The sequence below is a fragment of the Schistocerca nitens genome, chromosome 2 (assembly GCF_023898315.1).
Source record: "Schistocerca nitens isolate TAMUIC-IGC-003100 chromosome 2, iqSchNite1.1, whole genome shotgun sequence".
In the NCBI taxonomy this organism is placed as follows: domain Eukaryota; kingdom Metazoa; phylum Arthropoda; class Insecta; order Orthoptera; family Acrididae; genus Schistocerca; species Schistocerca nitens.
This window is the reverse complement of record NC_064615.1, coordinates 1,057,735,522-1,057,751,406: the sequence shown is the minus strand read 5'-3', so window position 1 is coordinate 1,057,751,406 and position 15,885 is coordinate 1,057,735,522. Positions and strand designations below refer to the sequence as shown.

Below are 15,885 nucleotides of genomic sequence, written 5' to 3'. Positions count from 1 at the left end.
TCCCGCACTTACATTAACCTGTTATCTTGCAACGTTTATCATTTAAGTACGTTATATAAAGACCGTTGCAGATGTGAAATGCTGGTACATTAATAACCAGTGTCTCGTGATTCCTAGCTTGCAAATGCACAACCATTGTTTTGTACAGGTGCCGGAAGTCAGTTTGTGGGATGAACTTCCATGACTGTTGCACTTGGTCTGTCAATACAGGGACGGTTAATGATGATTGTGAATGACGGTGGAACTGCCGTCCGATGATGTCCGGTATGTGCTCGATTGGAGACATATGGGGATCGATCAGCCCGAGGCAACATGTCGACACTCTGTATGTGATGTGGAAGAGCATTATCCTGTTGGAGTGCTGTTCATGAATGGCAGCGCAACGGGTCGTATCACCAGACTGACGTACAAATTTGGAGCCAGTATGTTTCAGACAACCACAAGAGTGCTCCTGCTGTCATAAGAAATCGCATCCTAGACAAATAACAAGGAGTGCGTCCACTGCGTCTAGGCCGCAGACAGGTTGCTTGCAGACGCTTATCTAACCTAATCCTAGCCAACAAACGCTCATCAATGGCACTGAGACAGACAAAAATCCGCTGCTCCCTCTAAAAGCTGTGGATTGACACCAATGTAGTCGCAAATGGCGGTGGTTTGGGGCAAAAAGAATGCACGCTACGCGATATCTGGCTCGGCGCTGTATTTGCAGTAACCGATTTGTAACAATCATTTGTTTCGTTGTGCTGCCAACTGCTGCTCCTGTTCCTGTTGCAGACGCAGTACTGCGCCAAACGCCGAACACGACGCTCTTCCCTCTCGGTAGTGCCACGTGACCGTCCGGAGCTCGGTCTTAATGCGACCGTAGCGCTGCCATCAGTCATGTACAGTGGCTACATTCCTGCCAAGTCTTTCTGCAATATCGCAGAAGGAACATCCAGCTTCTCATAGCCGTATCACACGACCTCGTTCAAACACAGACAGCTGTTGTACACAATGACGTCAGGTCACCACGTCCAATATCTGACTATCGCGACCGTTAAAGCGCGTATTTAAAACAAACCTGATTTGCATCCTCATAGTGGCTCCGCCCTTATTCGATTGCCATGAAATCAGAATGGACATCTATCAGCTGTAGAAACACTCCTACCAACTTTCGTTTATGTCACACAACTCCTTCTTGGAGTTGCGACTTTTTTCCGTCAGCGTATAAGAATAAACAGACCATTCCTATCCAGAATGAGATTTTCACTCTGCAGCGGAGTGTGCGCTGATATGAAACTTCCTGGCAGATTAAAACTGTGTGCCCGACCGAGACTCGAACTCGGGACCTTTGCCTGTGGCTAAGCCATGTCTCCGCAATATCCTTTCTTTCAGGAGTGCTAGTTCTGCAAGGTTCGCAGGAGAGCTTCTGTAAAGTTTGGAAGGTAGGAGACGAGGTACTGGCAGAAGTAAAGCTGTGAGTACCGGGCGTGAGTCGTGCTTCGGTAGCTCAGTTGGTAGAGCACTTGCCCGCGAAAGGCAAAGGTCCCGAGTTCGAGTCTCGGTCGGGCACACAGTTTTAATCTGCCAGGAAGTTTCAGACCATTCCTATATTTATTAAATTAAATTTAATACTTTGATTCAGTTTGTATGTTTCCACGCGATTGTTATTGGTTTAATTATCCTGGAAATATTGCTTCACACCATCCCGACGGATGACATTACTGTTTACTCGGAATATTGCAGTGTTCTAATGCAATAACAAACATACATCTGGCAGGAAATTGCCGCTTCGAGAATTACTGCGGGCAAAAGCAATCACTTTCATAGCAAGCTGTGATATTGAAAAGATTCGAGCCCTGTGCCAGCTGCTACATAACAATAACTACTGCATTTCCCTTTATTCAATCTCTGCTGCCAAATGCATCTTCTGCTTCCGATAAATCCATTCAAAAACAAATATTAAAATTCTTTCCTGAATTTCATACGGAACAGAATAAAGTTTCTTATCCTCCTCTACCAGACAGGTTCGTACCCGTTCTGTATTTGGTTCATTGATTGCTCCGCAATTTCGTGATTTTGTGAAAACATTAGAACCAGGTCTGGACGTTTGGCAGAAAGTCTTTGTAAATGTCGTTAATCTATCTTAAAGTAGAATGTGTTATGAGTTCGATTTACATCTTTGTGATTGAAACACCGCAGGTCTATGTAGCATTTTTCTGTCTTTTTATATAACCGCCAAATATCTGAAAAAACCTTTTGTTTCCTTTCTGATTATTGTCTGTTAAAACCAAAAATGAATGTCGCCATGAGAAGAAGTAACAAAAAAAAAGAAGATAAGGGTTTTAATTATCATGTGTTTACCTGGCTTCCCACTGGATCACACCCCCTAAAAAAGCAACAACTAGAGCCGGATCTAAAACTTGGTTTCATTATTGTTCTAAGTTTCTCTTCCTTTCATCTTTAATTACGACGTTGTTGCGCAAGAAAGCTAACAACATGCCGAAATTCAGTGTTCCTTTACACAGTAAATTGCATTACTACTTTGAAAATCGACGTATTTTTTACTGTTGGTAAACTACTTGTGCCCAAAATGTTTCATTTCTCAACACATTAGTACAATCAAACATAAAAATGCACTTTCCAAGGTTAGAGGGGAAATGATTTCTTTGCTTCCAATAGCAACTGCAACACCTAGTCGAAAATGGCAGTTTGCATTCCGTATACGAAAAGCTATTATTGATGTCGGAATTGCTTTGTGCAAACTGCAGAATGCTACATTAAGAGAGTTTTTGAGAAGCATACTGGCGAATCTATGCCCAATATCTCATCATCATCATCATCATTTAAGACTGATTGTGCCTTTCAGCGTTCAGTCTGGAGCATAGCCCCCTTATAAAATTTCTGCATGATCCCCTATTCAGTGCCAACATTGGTGCCTCTTCTGATGTTAAACCTATTACTTCAAAATCATTCTTAACCGAATCCAGGTACCTTCTCCTTGGTCTGCCCCGACTCCTCCTACCCTCTACTGCTGAACCCATGAGTCTCTTGGGTAACCTTGCTTCTCCCATGCGTGTAACATGACCCCACCATCTAAGCCTGTTCGCCCTGACTGCTGCATCTATAGAGTTCATTCCCAGTTTCTCTTTGATTTCCTCATTGTGGACACCCTCATGCCATTGTTCCCATCTACTAGTACCTGCAATCATCCTAGCTACTTTCATATCCGTAACCTCAACCTTGTTGACAAGGTAACCTGAATCCACCCAGCTTTCGCTCCCATACAATAAAGTTGGTCGAAATATTGAACAATGAACAGATAACTTAGTCTTGGTACTGACTTCCTTCTTGCAGAAGAGAGTAGATCGTAGCTGAGCGCTCATTGCATTAGCTTTGCTACACCTCGCTTCCAGTTCTTTCACTATGTTGCCATCCTGTGAGAATATGCATCCTAAGTACTTGAAACCGTCCACCTGTTCTAACCTTGTTCCTCCTATTTGGCACTCAATCCGTTTATATTTCTTTCCCACTGACATTACTTTCGTTTTGGAGATGCTAATCTTCATACCATAGTCCTTACATTTCTGATCAAGCTCTGAAACATTACTTTGCAAACTTTCAATCGAATCTGCCATCACAACTAAGCCATCCGCATATGCAAGACTGCTTATTCTGTGTTCACATGTCTTAATCTCACCCAGCCCGCCTATTGTTTTCAACATATGATCCATAAATAATATGAACAACAGTGGAGACAGGTTGCAGCCTTGTCTTAGCCCTGAAACTACTCTGAACCATGAACTCAATTTACCGTCAATTCTAACTGCTGCCTGACTATCCATGTAAAGACCTTTAATAGCTTGCAAAAGTTTGCCTCCTATTCCATAATCTCGTAGAACAGACAATAACTTCCTCCTAGGAACCCGGTCATATGCCTTTTCTAGATCTATAAAGCATAGATACAGTTCCCTGTTCCACTCATAACACTTCATTATTTCCCGTAAGCTAAAGATCTGGTCCTGACAACCTCTAAGAGGCCCAAACCCACACTGATTTTCATCCAATTGGTCCTCAACTAATACTCGCACTTTCCTTTCAACAATACCTGAGAAGATTTTACCCACAACGCTGATTAAAGAGATACCTCTGTAGTTGTTACAATCTTTTGTGTTTCCATGTTTAAAGATTGGTGTGATTACTGCTTTTGTCCAGTCTGATGCAACCTGTCCCGACTCCCAGGCCATTTCAATTATCATGTAGCCATTTAAGACCTGACATTCCACTGTATTTGATGAGTTCCGACTTAATTTCATCCACCCCAGCTGCTTTATTGCACTGCAATCTATTGACCATTTTCTCCACTTCCTCAAATGTGATCCTATTTCCATCATCATTCCTATCCCATTCTACCTCGAAATCTGAAACATTACTGATCGTATTTTCACCTACATTGAGCAACTCTTCAAAATATTCCCTCCATCTGCCCAAGGCATCCACAGGATTCACTAGCAATTTTCCTGACCTGTCCAAAATACTTGTCATTTCCTTCTTACCTCCCTTTCGAAGACTGCTAATTACACTCCAGAATGGTTTTCCAGCAGCTTGACCCATAGTCTCCAACCTGTTTCCAAAGTTTTCCCAAGATATCTTCTTGGATGCTGCAATTATCTGTTTGGCTTTGTTTCTTTCTTCAACATAACTTTCTCTGTCTACCTGAGTTCTAGTATGTAGCCATTTTTGATGCGCCTTCTTTTTACTTTTACAGGCTGCCTTGACTGTGTCATTCCACCAAGCTGTTTGCTTCATCCTACTTTTACACACTACTGTTCCAAGTCATTCTTTACCCACTTCTATACTGTGTCCCTGTACCTTGTCCATTCATTTTCCAATGACTGTAATTGACTACATTCAACTAACTGGTACCTTTCTGAGATCGCTGTTATGTACTTGTGCCTAATTTCCTTATCCTGAAGTTTCTCCACTCTTATCCTCCTACATATGGACCTGACCTCCTGCACTTTCGGCCTCAAAATCCCAATTTCACTGCAGATTAAATAATGATCAGTGTCATCAAAGAATCCCCTGAATACACGTGTGTCCCTCACAGCCTTCCTGAATTCCTGATCTGTTATTATATAGTCAATGACAGATATGGTTCCCCTACCTTCCCAAGTATGCTGGTGAATGTTATGTTTAAAAAAGGAGTTTGTGATTACTAAGCCCATACTGGCACAGAAATCCAAGAGTTGTTTCCCGTTCCTGTTGTCCTCCATAGCCTCTCCAAATTTACCCATAACCTTTTCATACCCTTCTGTTAGATTTCCAATCCTGGCGTTAAAATCAGCCATGAGCAAACACTGTCCTTGTCCTTTACTCTAACAACTACATCACTGAGTGCCTCATAAAAACTATCCATCTTATCTTGATCTGTCCCTTCACAATGCGAATATACTGACACAATCCTAATTTTCTTGCTAGACACTGTCAAATCTATCCACATCAGTCGTTCGTTTGCATACCTTATTGCAACTACGCGGGATTCCATTTCTTTCCTGATGTAAAGCCCTACACCCCATTGTGCTATTCCTGCTTTGACTCCTGACTGGTAGACCCTGTATTCTCCCACTTCCTCTTCTTTCTCACCCCTTACCCGAATGTCACTAACAGCTAAAACGTCCAGCCCCATCTTACTTGCAGCCTCTGCCAGCTCTACCTTCTTCCCAGAGCAGCCCCCATTGATATTAATAGCTCCCCATCTCATTACCATTTGTTTGCCTAGTCGAATCTTAGGAGTCCCTGGTTTGTCAGTTAGAGGTGGGACTCCGTCACCTCCAAAGGTCCGAGGCATTTTGCTCTGATTGTTGCCAGCGTCATATTTAAAGTACCAGGGAAGCAGGTTGCTAGCCTTACTTGCCCCGAGTCCCATTGGGTTTTACCCCTAACGGTTGAGGGACTAACCAGTGGATTTGGTAGTCTTTGCCGTATGAGCACAAAGGTGACCACGACTCAGAATATGTCCGAGATGCCCAGCCTTATTCCAAAGTACCTGGTATCCCGACTGTCGGGACCACTTACTTGGCCACTCGTACGTTGCCTGTGGTTCATGAACTGGGACATGACTACAGGAACCCACACCATGAACCACACCCACACCATGAATATCTCAAGTTTTTGAAAATTTTACTTAAGCGAATGTTACGATGAAGTAATGAAAACTGTCAAAGACGAAATAAATAATAAAAAGATCTGTACTTCAAACAGAAATTCAACTGATCCTAAGGGTCGCGTTATTGCCAAAGTCATTGTTGGACCATTAGATACTTCACAAGGTGAAACAATAATAGCTTTCTTACTTACAAAAGAGTATCTCGGAAAACTTAGCAATCCAACTATCGAACAGTTATCTACCTCTTTACGGTTACAGTACGGCAATGTATTACTTCTCGTCTCTATCTCCACACCGACCATGAAGAAAACATTAATTAGAGTGGGGATATCCTCAAATAATTGCAGCAGTGGCCAGAGAAAATGGTGATCTGCCTGGAAGTTGTGCTTGCGTGAATGTGTGTGTTTACTTTAGAAGAAGGCCTTTTGGCAGAAAGCTCACATGTTTAGAAGTCTTTTTGTTGTGTCTGTCTGCGACACAACAAATCCTCTATGTGGCGAGTAGCAATTTATCCCTCTTATTACTATATGTGAAATTTAAATCTTAAATTCAAATGTGCAATATCTCTCCCATTAATCAGCCTGGAACAAAATGGCTCTGAGCACTATGGGACTTAACATCTATGGTCATCAGTCACCTAGAACTTAGAACTACTTAAACCTAACTAACCTACGGACATCACACAACACCCAGCCTGGAACATTCCGAGAAATTGTGGCAGTATTATAAAGGTGTAAGAGGATAACAAAATAAAAAATGTGAATAGTTAAGAACTCTCAGTAATGCAAATCAGTGTGTGCCGAAGACTTGTTGGATGAGGAGTCATGGGCGTCCTCCCAAATTTATCCGTGAGTAAAGGAGACTCTACAGTTACTATTTTTGATATGTATGAGAAATTTATATTTATGACACAAAAATTCTCTTTTTGATGTATGACAATTATCGTAACGGAATTTTGAGCGCTCTTCCCGTGACTGCAGACTATAATAATAAATCAAAGACAGTCTTCCTTCTTCTACAACCCTAAATTTGTTTTATCACAATTGGGGCTTCTTCCGTGTTTTTTCTTTTATTGTTTCATAAATATGTAAGTGCATATTTTATGTAGGTTCGGAATTCGTTGACAACAGATTTTGTTATTGTTTGGATTACATGTTTACTTCTATCTTCTTTACATTATCTGTGCCCTGTGACCGCCGAGAGAAATCCGCTACAAGACTCTGTTAACAGAGAACGTCATCAGCAACACAGGAATGATTGATCTTTGTTTTAAAATATAACGTCCAAATTATGTTGTCCAGTAAAACAGTAACATACACCCCCATTTCACATTTACCACTGCGGTAGTTGACGTAACATGAGTGGTACTTGGTCATTATTATCACTTAGAATTTAATGACCCCAAAAAAGTGAAATACAACGGAACTTATGACCTAAAAGTTATATAAATATTACCTTACAAAAACAAAATATGACTTCATGTAAACGTAATTAAAAACGTTGATCTTTTTGATACTCCACCTAATACAAAAACTCACTTCTGAACCAAATGTGAATATAGTACTTACTTTTTGCAGTGTTTGAAACTAGCTAGAACTTAGTTTGTAGATGTTTTCATGTATCGGAAATAACATCAAGTTCAATGAAAACAGTAACACCTATCCAAACCAAAAACCTATTTTGACTATTGCACGCCTCTTGTTTAAAGTATTCCAAATTGGTTAACGCATCCTATCACTCTTGCATTGCATCACAAGTTCATTTTCCGGTTTTCCTTTCCGAAGAGTTACGGCTGTCAGTGAGGATAATTTTGTGCCTAGAAAAGCTCGTTCCCACACCACACAACGACACAGGCGCGTATTTTAAGGTGGCGAGGAACTGCATGGGAGCTTTGCATCATTGACTTCAGATGTTGTAGCATTCCCAGAATGACTGTCATTAGTTCTGCACTTTGTAGAACACTCAGGATTCCGCTGGAGAAGGCTTCGCAGTTTGTTGTTCACTTTGGCAGTCACATGAACAGGAGCTTGACCATACTCGCCCTGCACATGAATCGGCCTTTTTTCAAAAGCGTGTGAGTCAAGAAAAACAACTTAATGGGAAATTAAAAAAAAGAAAAACCTGTTTCATAAGAAGAATACCAGGAAATAAAGTCTTGCTCTCATTATTTCCTCTTGCCCCTTGTACATGTTGTATATTACCCGTCTCTCCCTATAGCGTACCCCTAGTTTCCTAAGAATTTCAAAGATCTTGCACCATTTGGTATTGTTGAATGCTTTTTCCACTACGACAAATCGTAAGAACGTCTCTTGCTTTCTGTTCAGTCTAGCTTCCTGTAGTGGACTGACAAGGCAGCCAGTCCACAGTGACGGGTAGCCGAAAGGGCACACGTACACACACGCCGACTGGCGCGAAGTCTGGAACAGGATTCGTAATGAATGTGATAAAGAAAAGAACGTAGCTACTAGAACACTTAACTTTTATATCGTCCTTTGGTATACAGCATTCTTGATGATACAAGTGAGACTATCTTGAGATACATGCAATGGTACAAATGGCGCCTTGCTAGGTCGTAGCCATTAACTTAGCTGAAGGCTATTCTAACTGTCTCTGGGCAAATGAGAGAAAGGCTTCGATCAGTGTAGTCGCTAGCAACGTTGTCGTACAACTGGGGCGAGTGCTAGTACGTCTCTCGAGACCTGCCTTGTGGTGGCGCTCGGTCTGCGATCCTGACAGTGGCGACACGCGGGTCCGACATGTACTAATGAACCGCGGCCGATTTAAGCTACCACCTAGCAAGTGTAGTGTCTGGCGGTGACACCACACTTCCATTGTCAACTTCTACGTCAGAACTGCCTGTCTCCTGCCTTTACCTCTCCTAAAGCCAAACTGATCGTCACCTAACACATCCTCAATTTTCTTTTCCATTCTTCTGTATGTTATTCTTGTCAGCAACTTGGATGCTTGAGCTGTTAAGCCAAATATGCGATAATTCTCACACTTGTTGGCTCTTGCAATCTTCGGAATTGTGTGGATGGCATGATTCCGAAAGTCAGATGGTATATCGCCCGACTTATACAGAAAATCTTCCTCCTCGTAGAGGCCTTCAGGGTAGCCTTTCCACCTATCCGAACTGTCGTCTGCATTTTCTATGGAATATCTGTTCGACTCTTAATGTTACCACACTTTTTTTAATTTCCCCGAAGGTTGTTTTGACTTTTCTGTGTGTTGAGTCAGTCCTTCAGACAATCATTTCTTTTTCGATTTCTTCACATTTTTCATACAGCCGTTTAGTCTTATCTTTCCTGCAATTCCTATTTATTTCATTCCTCAGTAATTGAATTTCCCTGAACATTATTGTATTTTCTTTTTTCATCGGTCAGCTGAAGTATTTTTCCTGTTAGCCATGGTTTCTTCGCAGTTAGGCCTACCTTCTTTGTACCTATGTTTTTCTCTCCAACTTCCGTGATTGATCTTTCCATAGATGTCCATTCCTCTTGAACTGAACTGCCTATTGAGTTATTGCTTATTGCTGTATCTGTAATCTCGGGGAACTTCAAGCATATATCTTCATTTCTTAATACATGACTGTCCCACTTCTTTACGTATTGATTCTCAATGACTGATCTCTTAAGCTTCAGCCTACTTTTCATCACTACTACATTGTGATCTGACTCTTTATCTGCCCTTGTGCACGCCTTACAATCCAGTATCTGATTTTGGTATCTGTGTCTAACAATGATGTAATCTAACTGAAATCTTCCCACATCTCCGGGCCTTCTCCAAGTATAACTTCTCCTTTTGTGATTCTTGAAGAGAGTATTCGCTATTACTAGCTGAAACTTACCACAGAACTCAATTAGTCTTTCTCCACTCTCATTCCTTGTCCCAAGCCCATATGCTTCTGTAACCCTTCTTCTGCTCCTCCCTCTATATCTGCATTCCAGTTCTCCATGACAATTTGAATTAAATCTCCTTTTATGTACCGAATTACCGGTTCAATATCATCATATACTTCCTCTGTCCCTTCATTTTCAGCTTGCGACGTTGGTATGTATTCCTGAATTATCGTTGTTGGTGTTGGTTTGCTGGCTATTCAGATGAGAGTAACCCTATCACTGAACTGTTGATAGTGAGACACTCTCTGCCATGCCCTTCTATTCATAACGAATCCTACTCCTGTTATACCATTTTCTACTGCTGGTGATATTACTCTATACTTATCTGACCAGAAATCCTTGTCTTCTTTCCATTTCACTTCACTGACTCCCAGTATACGTAGACTGACCTTGTCAGATTTTCTAGCTTCCCTACCACGTTCAAGCTTATTACATTATTCGCCCCGACGCGTAGAATGTTATCCTTTCACTGATTATTCAATGTTTTTCTCAAGGTCACCTCCACCTAGGCAGTCCCCTGCTGGAGATGGGGGACTATTCCGGAAAGTTTTGCCAACGGAGAGATCATCATGACACGTTTTTCACTTGCATGCAACATGTCCCATGGATACACATTCGCTACGGTCGCAGGTTCGAATCCTGCCTCGGGCATGGGTGTGTGTAATGTCCTTAGGTCAGTTAGGTTTAAGTAGTTCTAAGTTCTAGGTGACTGATGACCTCAGAAGTTAGGTCCCATAGTGCTCAGAGCCATTTGAACCATTTGATACACATTATGTGTCTTTAAAGCAGTGATTTCCATTTCCGTTGATCATTTCTGATTCTTCCGCCTTTAGGGGCATCTTCCCACCCCAAGGACAGTGACCTGAAGCTCGGTCCGCTCCTCCGTCCACTTTGACAAGACAGTTGGCAGAATGAGGGTGACTTCTTATGCCGGAAGTCTTCAGCCACCAACGCTGATTTTTATTCAAAGTTAAAGTGGCGGCGTGTTATGAATCCGGGACCGCGGATGTGTTTATTACTGATCAGAGACACTACCCCTAGACCACGGGTGCTGTCATTAAAGCTAGACGGGATTAGCCTAGCGGTCTAGGGCGCTGTAGTCATGGACTGTGCGGCTGGTCCCGGCGAAGGTTCGAGTCCTCCCTCGGGCATGGGTGTATGTGTTTGTCCTTAGGATAATTTAGGTTACGTAGTGTGTAAGCTTAGGGACTGATGACCTTAGTAGTTAAGTCCGATAAGATTTCACATAATTTGAACATTTGTCCGATACTTCCCTACCTATCCTTAGAGTGTACGCGAGAATACGACGAGAGCACTGTGCCTGTGTCCAGCAGATGGACGGCGTCCTTGGCGTGGCCTGAGATGGAGGACGCAGCGCTGCCGCGGCCGTGGCGGCTGTCGCGGCTCTTCAAGCTGGGCGCCGCCTCCGCCCCCGCTGCCGCCCCCGCAACTCTGCACGGCGGTGGCGCAGATGCAGCCGCAACCGCGGCCGCCTCCGGGACCGCCAACGGCTCCGACGTGCGCCGCGTAGCCACGCCGCCTCTCCATCACGGTCAGTATTCAACACGTGTCATGTGAACTATACTTGTAAACTGGTGAGGGCTTTTATAATTGCAACACCAGGGAGGACAGCTCGCACGGAACTTATACGTATTGTCCGTATATAGTATAGAAGAAGAAATACAAGACTGAGATTGTAGACGATTTGGTGGTATACTGGGTGCGATAATTAGTAAGCATAACTGCCAACTCTAGCAGCAAAAGTGGCTGCAGCGCGGCCGAGTCGTCTGAAGGCTAGAGGAGGTGTACAGCTACTGGGAGAACAGCGTTTCAGTCGAGTTCAAGACCACAATTAGTGATTGTTTTGAAAACTATAACTGTAACTGTAACTTGAATTCAGATTTTCTCGTTCCGTTTCCGCGTGAAACAATATGGAACTATTCCGTCCACCATGATGTAAACATTTTTGTTTATTCAATTTACAAATCTGGTTTCGGTGAAGTATAGCGATATTCAGTGGGTTACTTTATTCAAAAAGATGTAAAATTAGCATCGTTAATTACATTACGTAAAATACGTTAGTGAAGGGGGTCGTCACATAAAAAAGATGAGACTAAGTATGTAAACGGTTCCATTAAGTTTCGGGTGTGCAGCCGCAAGAAATTTCTTTGCGCCGCCAAAACCTGAAGATTCACATCAAGTAAGTAAACTACACTCCTGGAAATTGAAATAAGAACACCGTGAATTCATTGTCCCAGGAAGGGGAAACTTTATTGACACATTCCTGGGGTCAGATACATCACATGATCACACTGACAGAACCACAGGCACATAGACACAGGCAACAGAGTATGCACAATGTCGGCACTAGTACAGTGTATATCCACCTTTCGCAGCAATGCAGGCTGCTATTCTCCCATGGAGACGATCGTAGAGATGCTGGATGTAGTCCTGTGGAACGGCTTGCCATGCCATTTCCACCTGGCGCCTCAGTTGGACCAGAGTTCGTGCTGGACGTGCAGACCGCGTGAGACGACGCTTCATCCAGTCCCAAACATGCTCAATGGGGGACAGATCCGGAGATCTTGCTGGCCAGGGTAGTTGACTTACACCTTCTAGAGCACGTTGGGTGGCACGGGATACATGCGGACGTGCATTGTCCTGTTGGAACAGCAAGTTCCCTTGCCGGTCTAGGAATGGTAGAACGATGGGTTCGATGACGGTTTGGATGTACCGTGCACTATTCAGTGTCCCCTCGACGATCACCAGTGGTGTACGGCCAGTGTAGGAGATCGCTCCCCACACCATGATGCCGGGTGTTGGCCCTGTGTGCCTCGGTCGTATGCAGTCCTGATTGTGGCGCTCACCTGCACGGCGCCAAACACGCATACGACCATCATTGGCACCAAGGCAGAAGCGACTCTCATCGCTGAAGACGACACGTCTCCATTCGTCCCTCCATTCACGCCTGTCGCGACACCACTGAAGGCAGGCTGCACGATGTTGGGGCGTGAGCGGAAGACGGCCTAACGGTGTGCGGGACCGTAGCCCAGCTTCATGGAGACGGTTGCGAATGGTCCTCGCCGATACCCCAGGAGCAACAGTGTCCCTAATTTGCTGGGAAGTGGCGGTGCGGTCCCCTACGGCACTGCGAACGATCCTACGGTCTTGGCGTGCATCCGTGCGTCGCTGCGGTCCGGTCCCAGGTCGACGGGCACGTGCACCTTCCGCCGACCACTGGCGACAACATCGATGTACTGTGGAGACCTCACGCCCCACGTGTTGAGCAATTCGGCGGTACGTCCACCCGGCCTCCCGCATGCCCACTATACGCCCTCGCTCAAAGTCCGTCAACTGCACATACGGTTCACGTCCACGCTGTCGCGGCATGCTACCAGTGTTAAAGACTGCGATGGAGCTCCGTATGCCACCGCAAACTGGCTGACACTGACGGCGGCGGTGCACAAATGCTGCGCAGCTAGCGCCATTCGACGGCCAACACCGCGGTTCCTGGTGTGTCCGCTGTGCCGTGCGTGTGATCATTGCTTGTACAGCCCTCTCGCAGTGTCCGGAGCAAGTATGGTGGGTCTGACACACCGGTGTCAATGTGTTCTTTTTTCCATTTCCAGGAGTGTATTTAATGTGTCGAAAATAATAGCCACGGTGACAGGTCGGTCAATGACTTCACAGAAAAATGTTTGTGTTTGGCTATGGAACGATGACTGCACCCAGGCGAGCATCTCTTCGTCCGAAGCAAATCGAAGGCCACTAACTTCATTCGGCAGGAATCCAAACATACACTATTTGGTCAAAAGTATCCGGAAATACGCTTTTCATATTGGGAGCATTGTGCTGCCACCTACTGCCAGGTACCCCATATCAGCGATCGCAGTAGTTATTAGACATCGTGAGAGAGCGAAATGGTCGCCCCTCGGAACTCAGGGACTTCGAACGTGGTCAGGTGATTGGGAGTCACTTGCGTCATATGTCTGCACGCGAGATTTCCACACTCCTAAACCTCACTAGGTCCACTGTTTCTGATGTGATAGTGAAGTTGGAGCGTGAAGGGACACGTACAGCACAAAAGCGTACAGGCCGACCTCGTTCGTTGACTGACAGCCGACAGTTGAAGAGGGTCGTAATGTGTAATAGGCAGACATCTATCCAGGCCATCACACAGTAATTCCAAACTGCATCAGGATCTACTGCAAGTACTATGACAGTGTGGCGGGAAGTGAGAAAACTTGGATTTCATAGTCGACTGGCTGCTCATAAGCCACACATCACGCCGGTAAATGCCAAGCGCCGTTCCGCTTGGTGTAAGGAGCGTAAACAGTGGACGATTGAACAGTGGAAATACGTTGTGTGGAGTGACAAATGTGGAGTGACGAATCACGGTACACAATGTGGCGATCCGATGGCAGGGAGTGAGTATGGCGAATGCCCGGTGAACGTCAGTAAAATTCGGAGGCGGTCGTACACTACTGGAAATGGAAAAAAGAACACATTGACACCGGTGTGTCAGACCCACCATACTTGCTCCGGACACTGCGAGAGGGCTGTACAAGCAATGATCACACGCACGGCACAGCGGACACACCAGGAACCGCGGTGTTGGCCGTCGAATGGCGCTAGCTGCGCAGCATTTGTGCACCGCCGCCGTCAGTGTCAGCCAGTTTGCCGTGGCATACGGAGTTCTATCGCAGTCTTTAACACTGGTAGCATGCCGCGACAGCGTGGACGTGAACCGTATGTGCAGTTGACGGACTTTGAGCGAGGGCGTATAGTGGGCATGCGGGAGGCCGGGTGGACGTACCGCCGAATTGCTCAACACGTGGGGCGTGAGGTCTCCACAGTACATCGATGTTGTCGCCAGTGGTCGGCGGAAGGTGCACGTGCCCGTCGACCTGGGACCGGACCGCAGCGACGCACGGATGCACGCCAAGACCGTAGGATCCTACGCAGTGCCGTAGGGGACCGCACCGCCACTTCCCAGCAAATTAGGGACACTGTTGCTCCTGGGGTATCGGCAAGGACCATTCGCAACCGTCTCCATGAAGCTGGGCTACGGTCCCGCACACCGTTAGGCCGTCTTCCGCTCACGCCCCAACATCGTGCAGCCCGCCTCCAGTGGTGTCGCGACAGGCGTGAATGGAGGGACGAATGGAGACGTGTTGTCTTCAGCGATGAGAGTCGCTTCTGCCTTGGTGCCAATGATGGTCGTATGCGTGTTTGGCGCCGTGCAGGTGAGCGCCACAATCAGGACTGCATACGACCGAGGCACACAGGGCCAACACCCGGCATCATGGTGTGGGGAGCGATCTCCTACACTGGCCGTACACCACTGGTGATCGTCGAGGGGACACTGAATAGTGCACGGTACATCCAAACCGTCATCGAACCCATCGTTCTACCATTCCTAGACCGGCAAGGGAACTTGCTGTTCCAACAGGACAATGCACGTCCGCATGTATCCCGTGCCACCCAACGTGCTCTAGAAGGTGTAAGTCAACTACCCTGGCCAGCAAGATCTCCGGATCTGTCCCCCATTGAGCATGTTTTGGACTGGATGAAGCGTCGTCTCACGCGGTCTGCACGTCCAGCACGAACGCTGGTCCAACTGAGGCGCCAGGTGGAAATGGCATGGCATGCCGTTCCACAGGACTACATCCAGCATCTCTACGATCGTCTCCATGGGAGAATAGCAGCCTGCATTGCTGCGAAAGGTGGATATACACTGTACTAGTGCCGACATTGTGCATGCTCTGTTGCCTGTGTCTATGTACCTGTGGTTCTGTCAGTGTGATCATGTGATGTATCTGACCCCAGGAATGTGTC

The 15,885-nt window shown here is 45.5% G+C and overlaps 1 protein-coding gene and 1 long non-coding RNA gene across 2 annotated transcripts in view; both read left to right on the top strand.

Annotated features, from left to right (window-relative positions):
• Positions 1 to 11,418, top strand: part of LOC126234786 (uncharacterized) — a 514,880-nt gene extending 503,462 nt beyond the window's left edge. Inside the window, exon 3 of the long non-coding RNA XR_007544773.1 lies at positions 11,379 to 11,418. This is a non-coding gene — a long non-coding RNA (uncharacterized LOC126234786). The remainder of the gene's footprint in view (positions 1 to 11,378) is intronic.
• An 18-nt stretch (positions 11,419 to 11,436) lies between these two features.
• Positions 11,437 to 15,885, top strand: part of LOC126235536 (synaptotagmin-15-like) — a gene marked incomplete at its 5' end in the record, with an annotated part of 252,552 nt that continues 248,103 nt past the window's right edge. The window contains one exon of the mRNA XM_049944255.1: positions 11,437 to 11,599. Within this exon, the coding sequence (XP_049800212.1) occupies positions 11,437 to 11,599 (163 nt within the window). The remainder of the gene's footprint in view (positions 11,600 to 15,885) is intronic.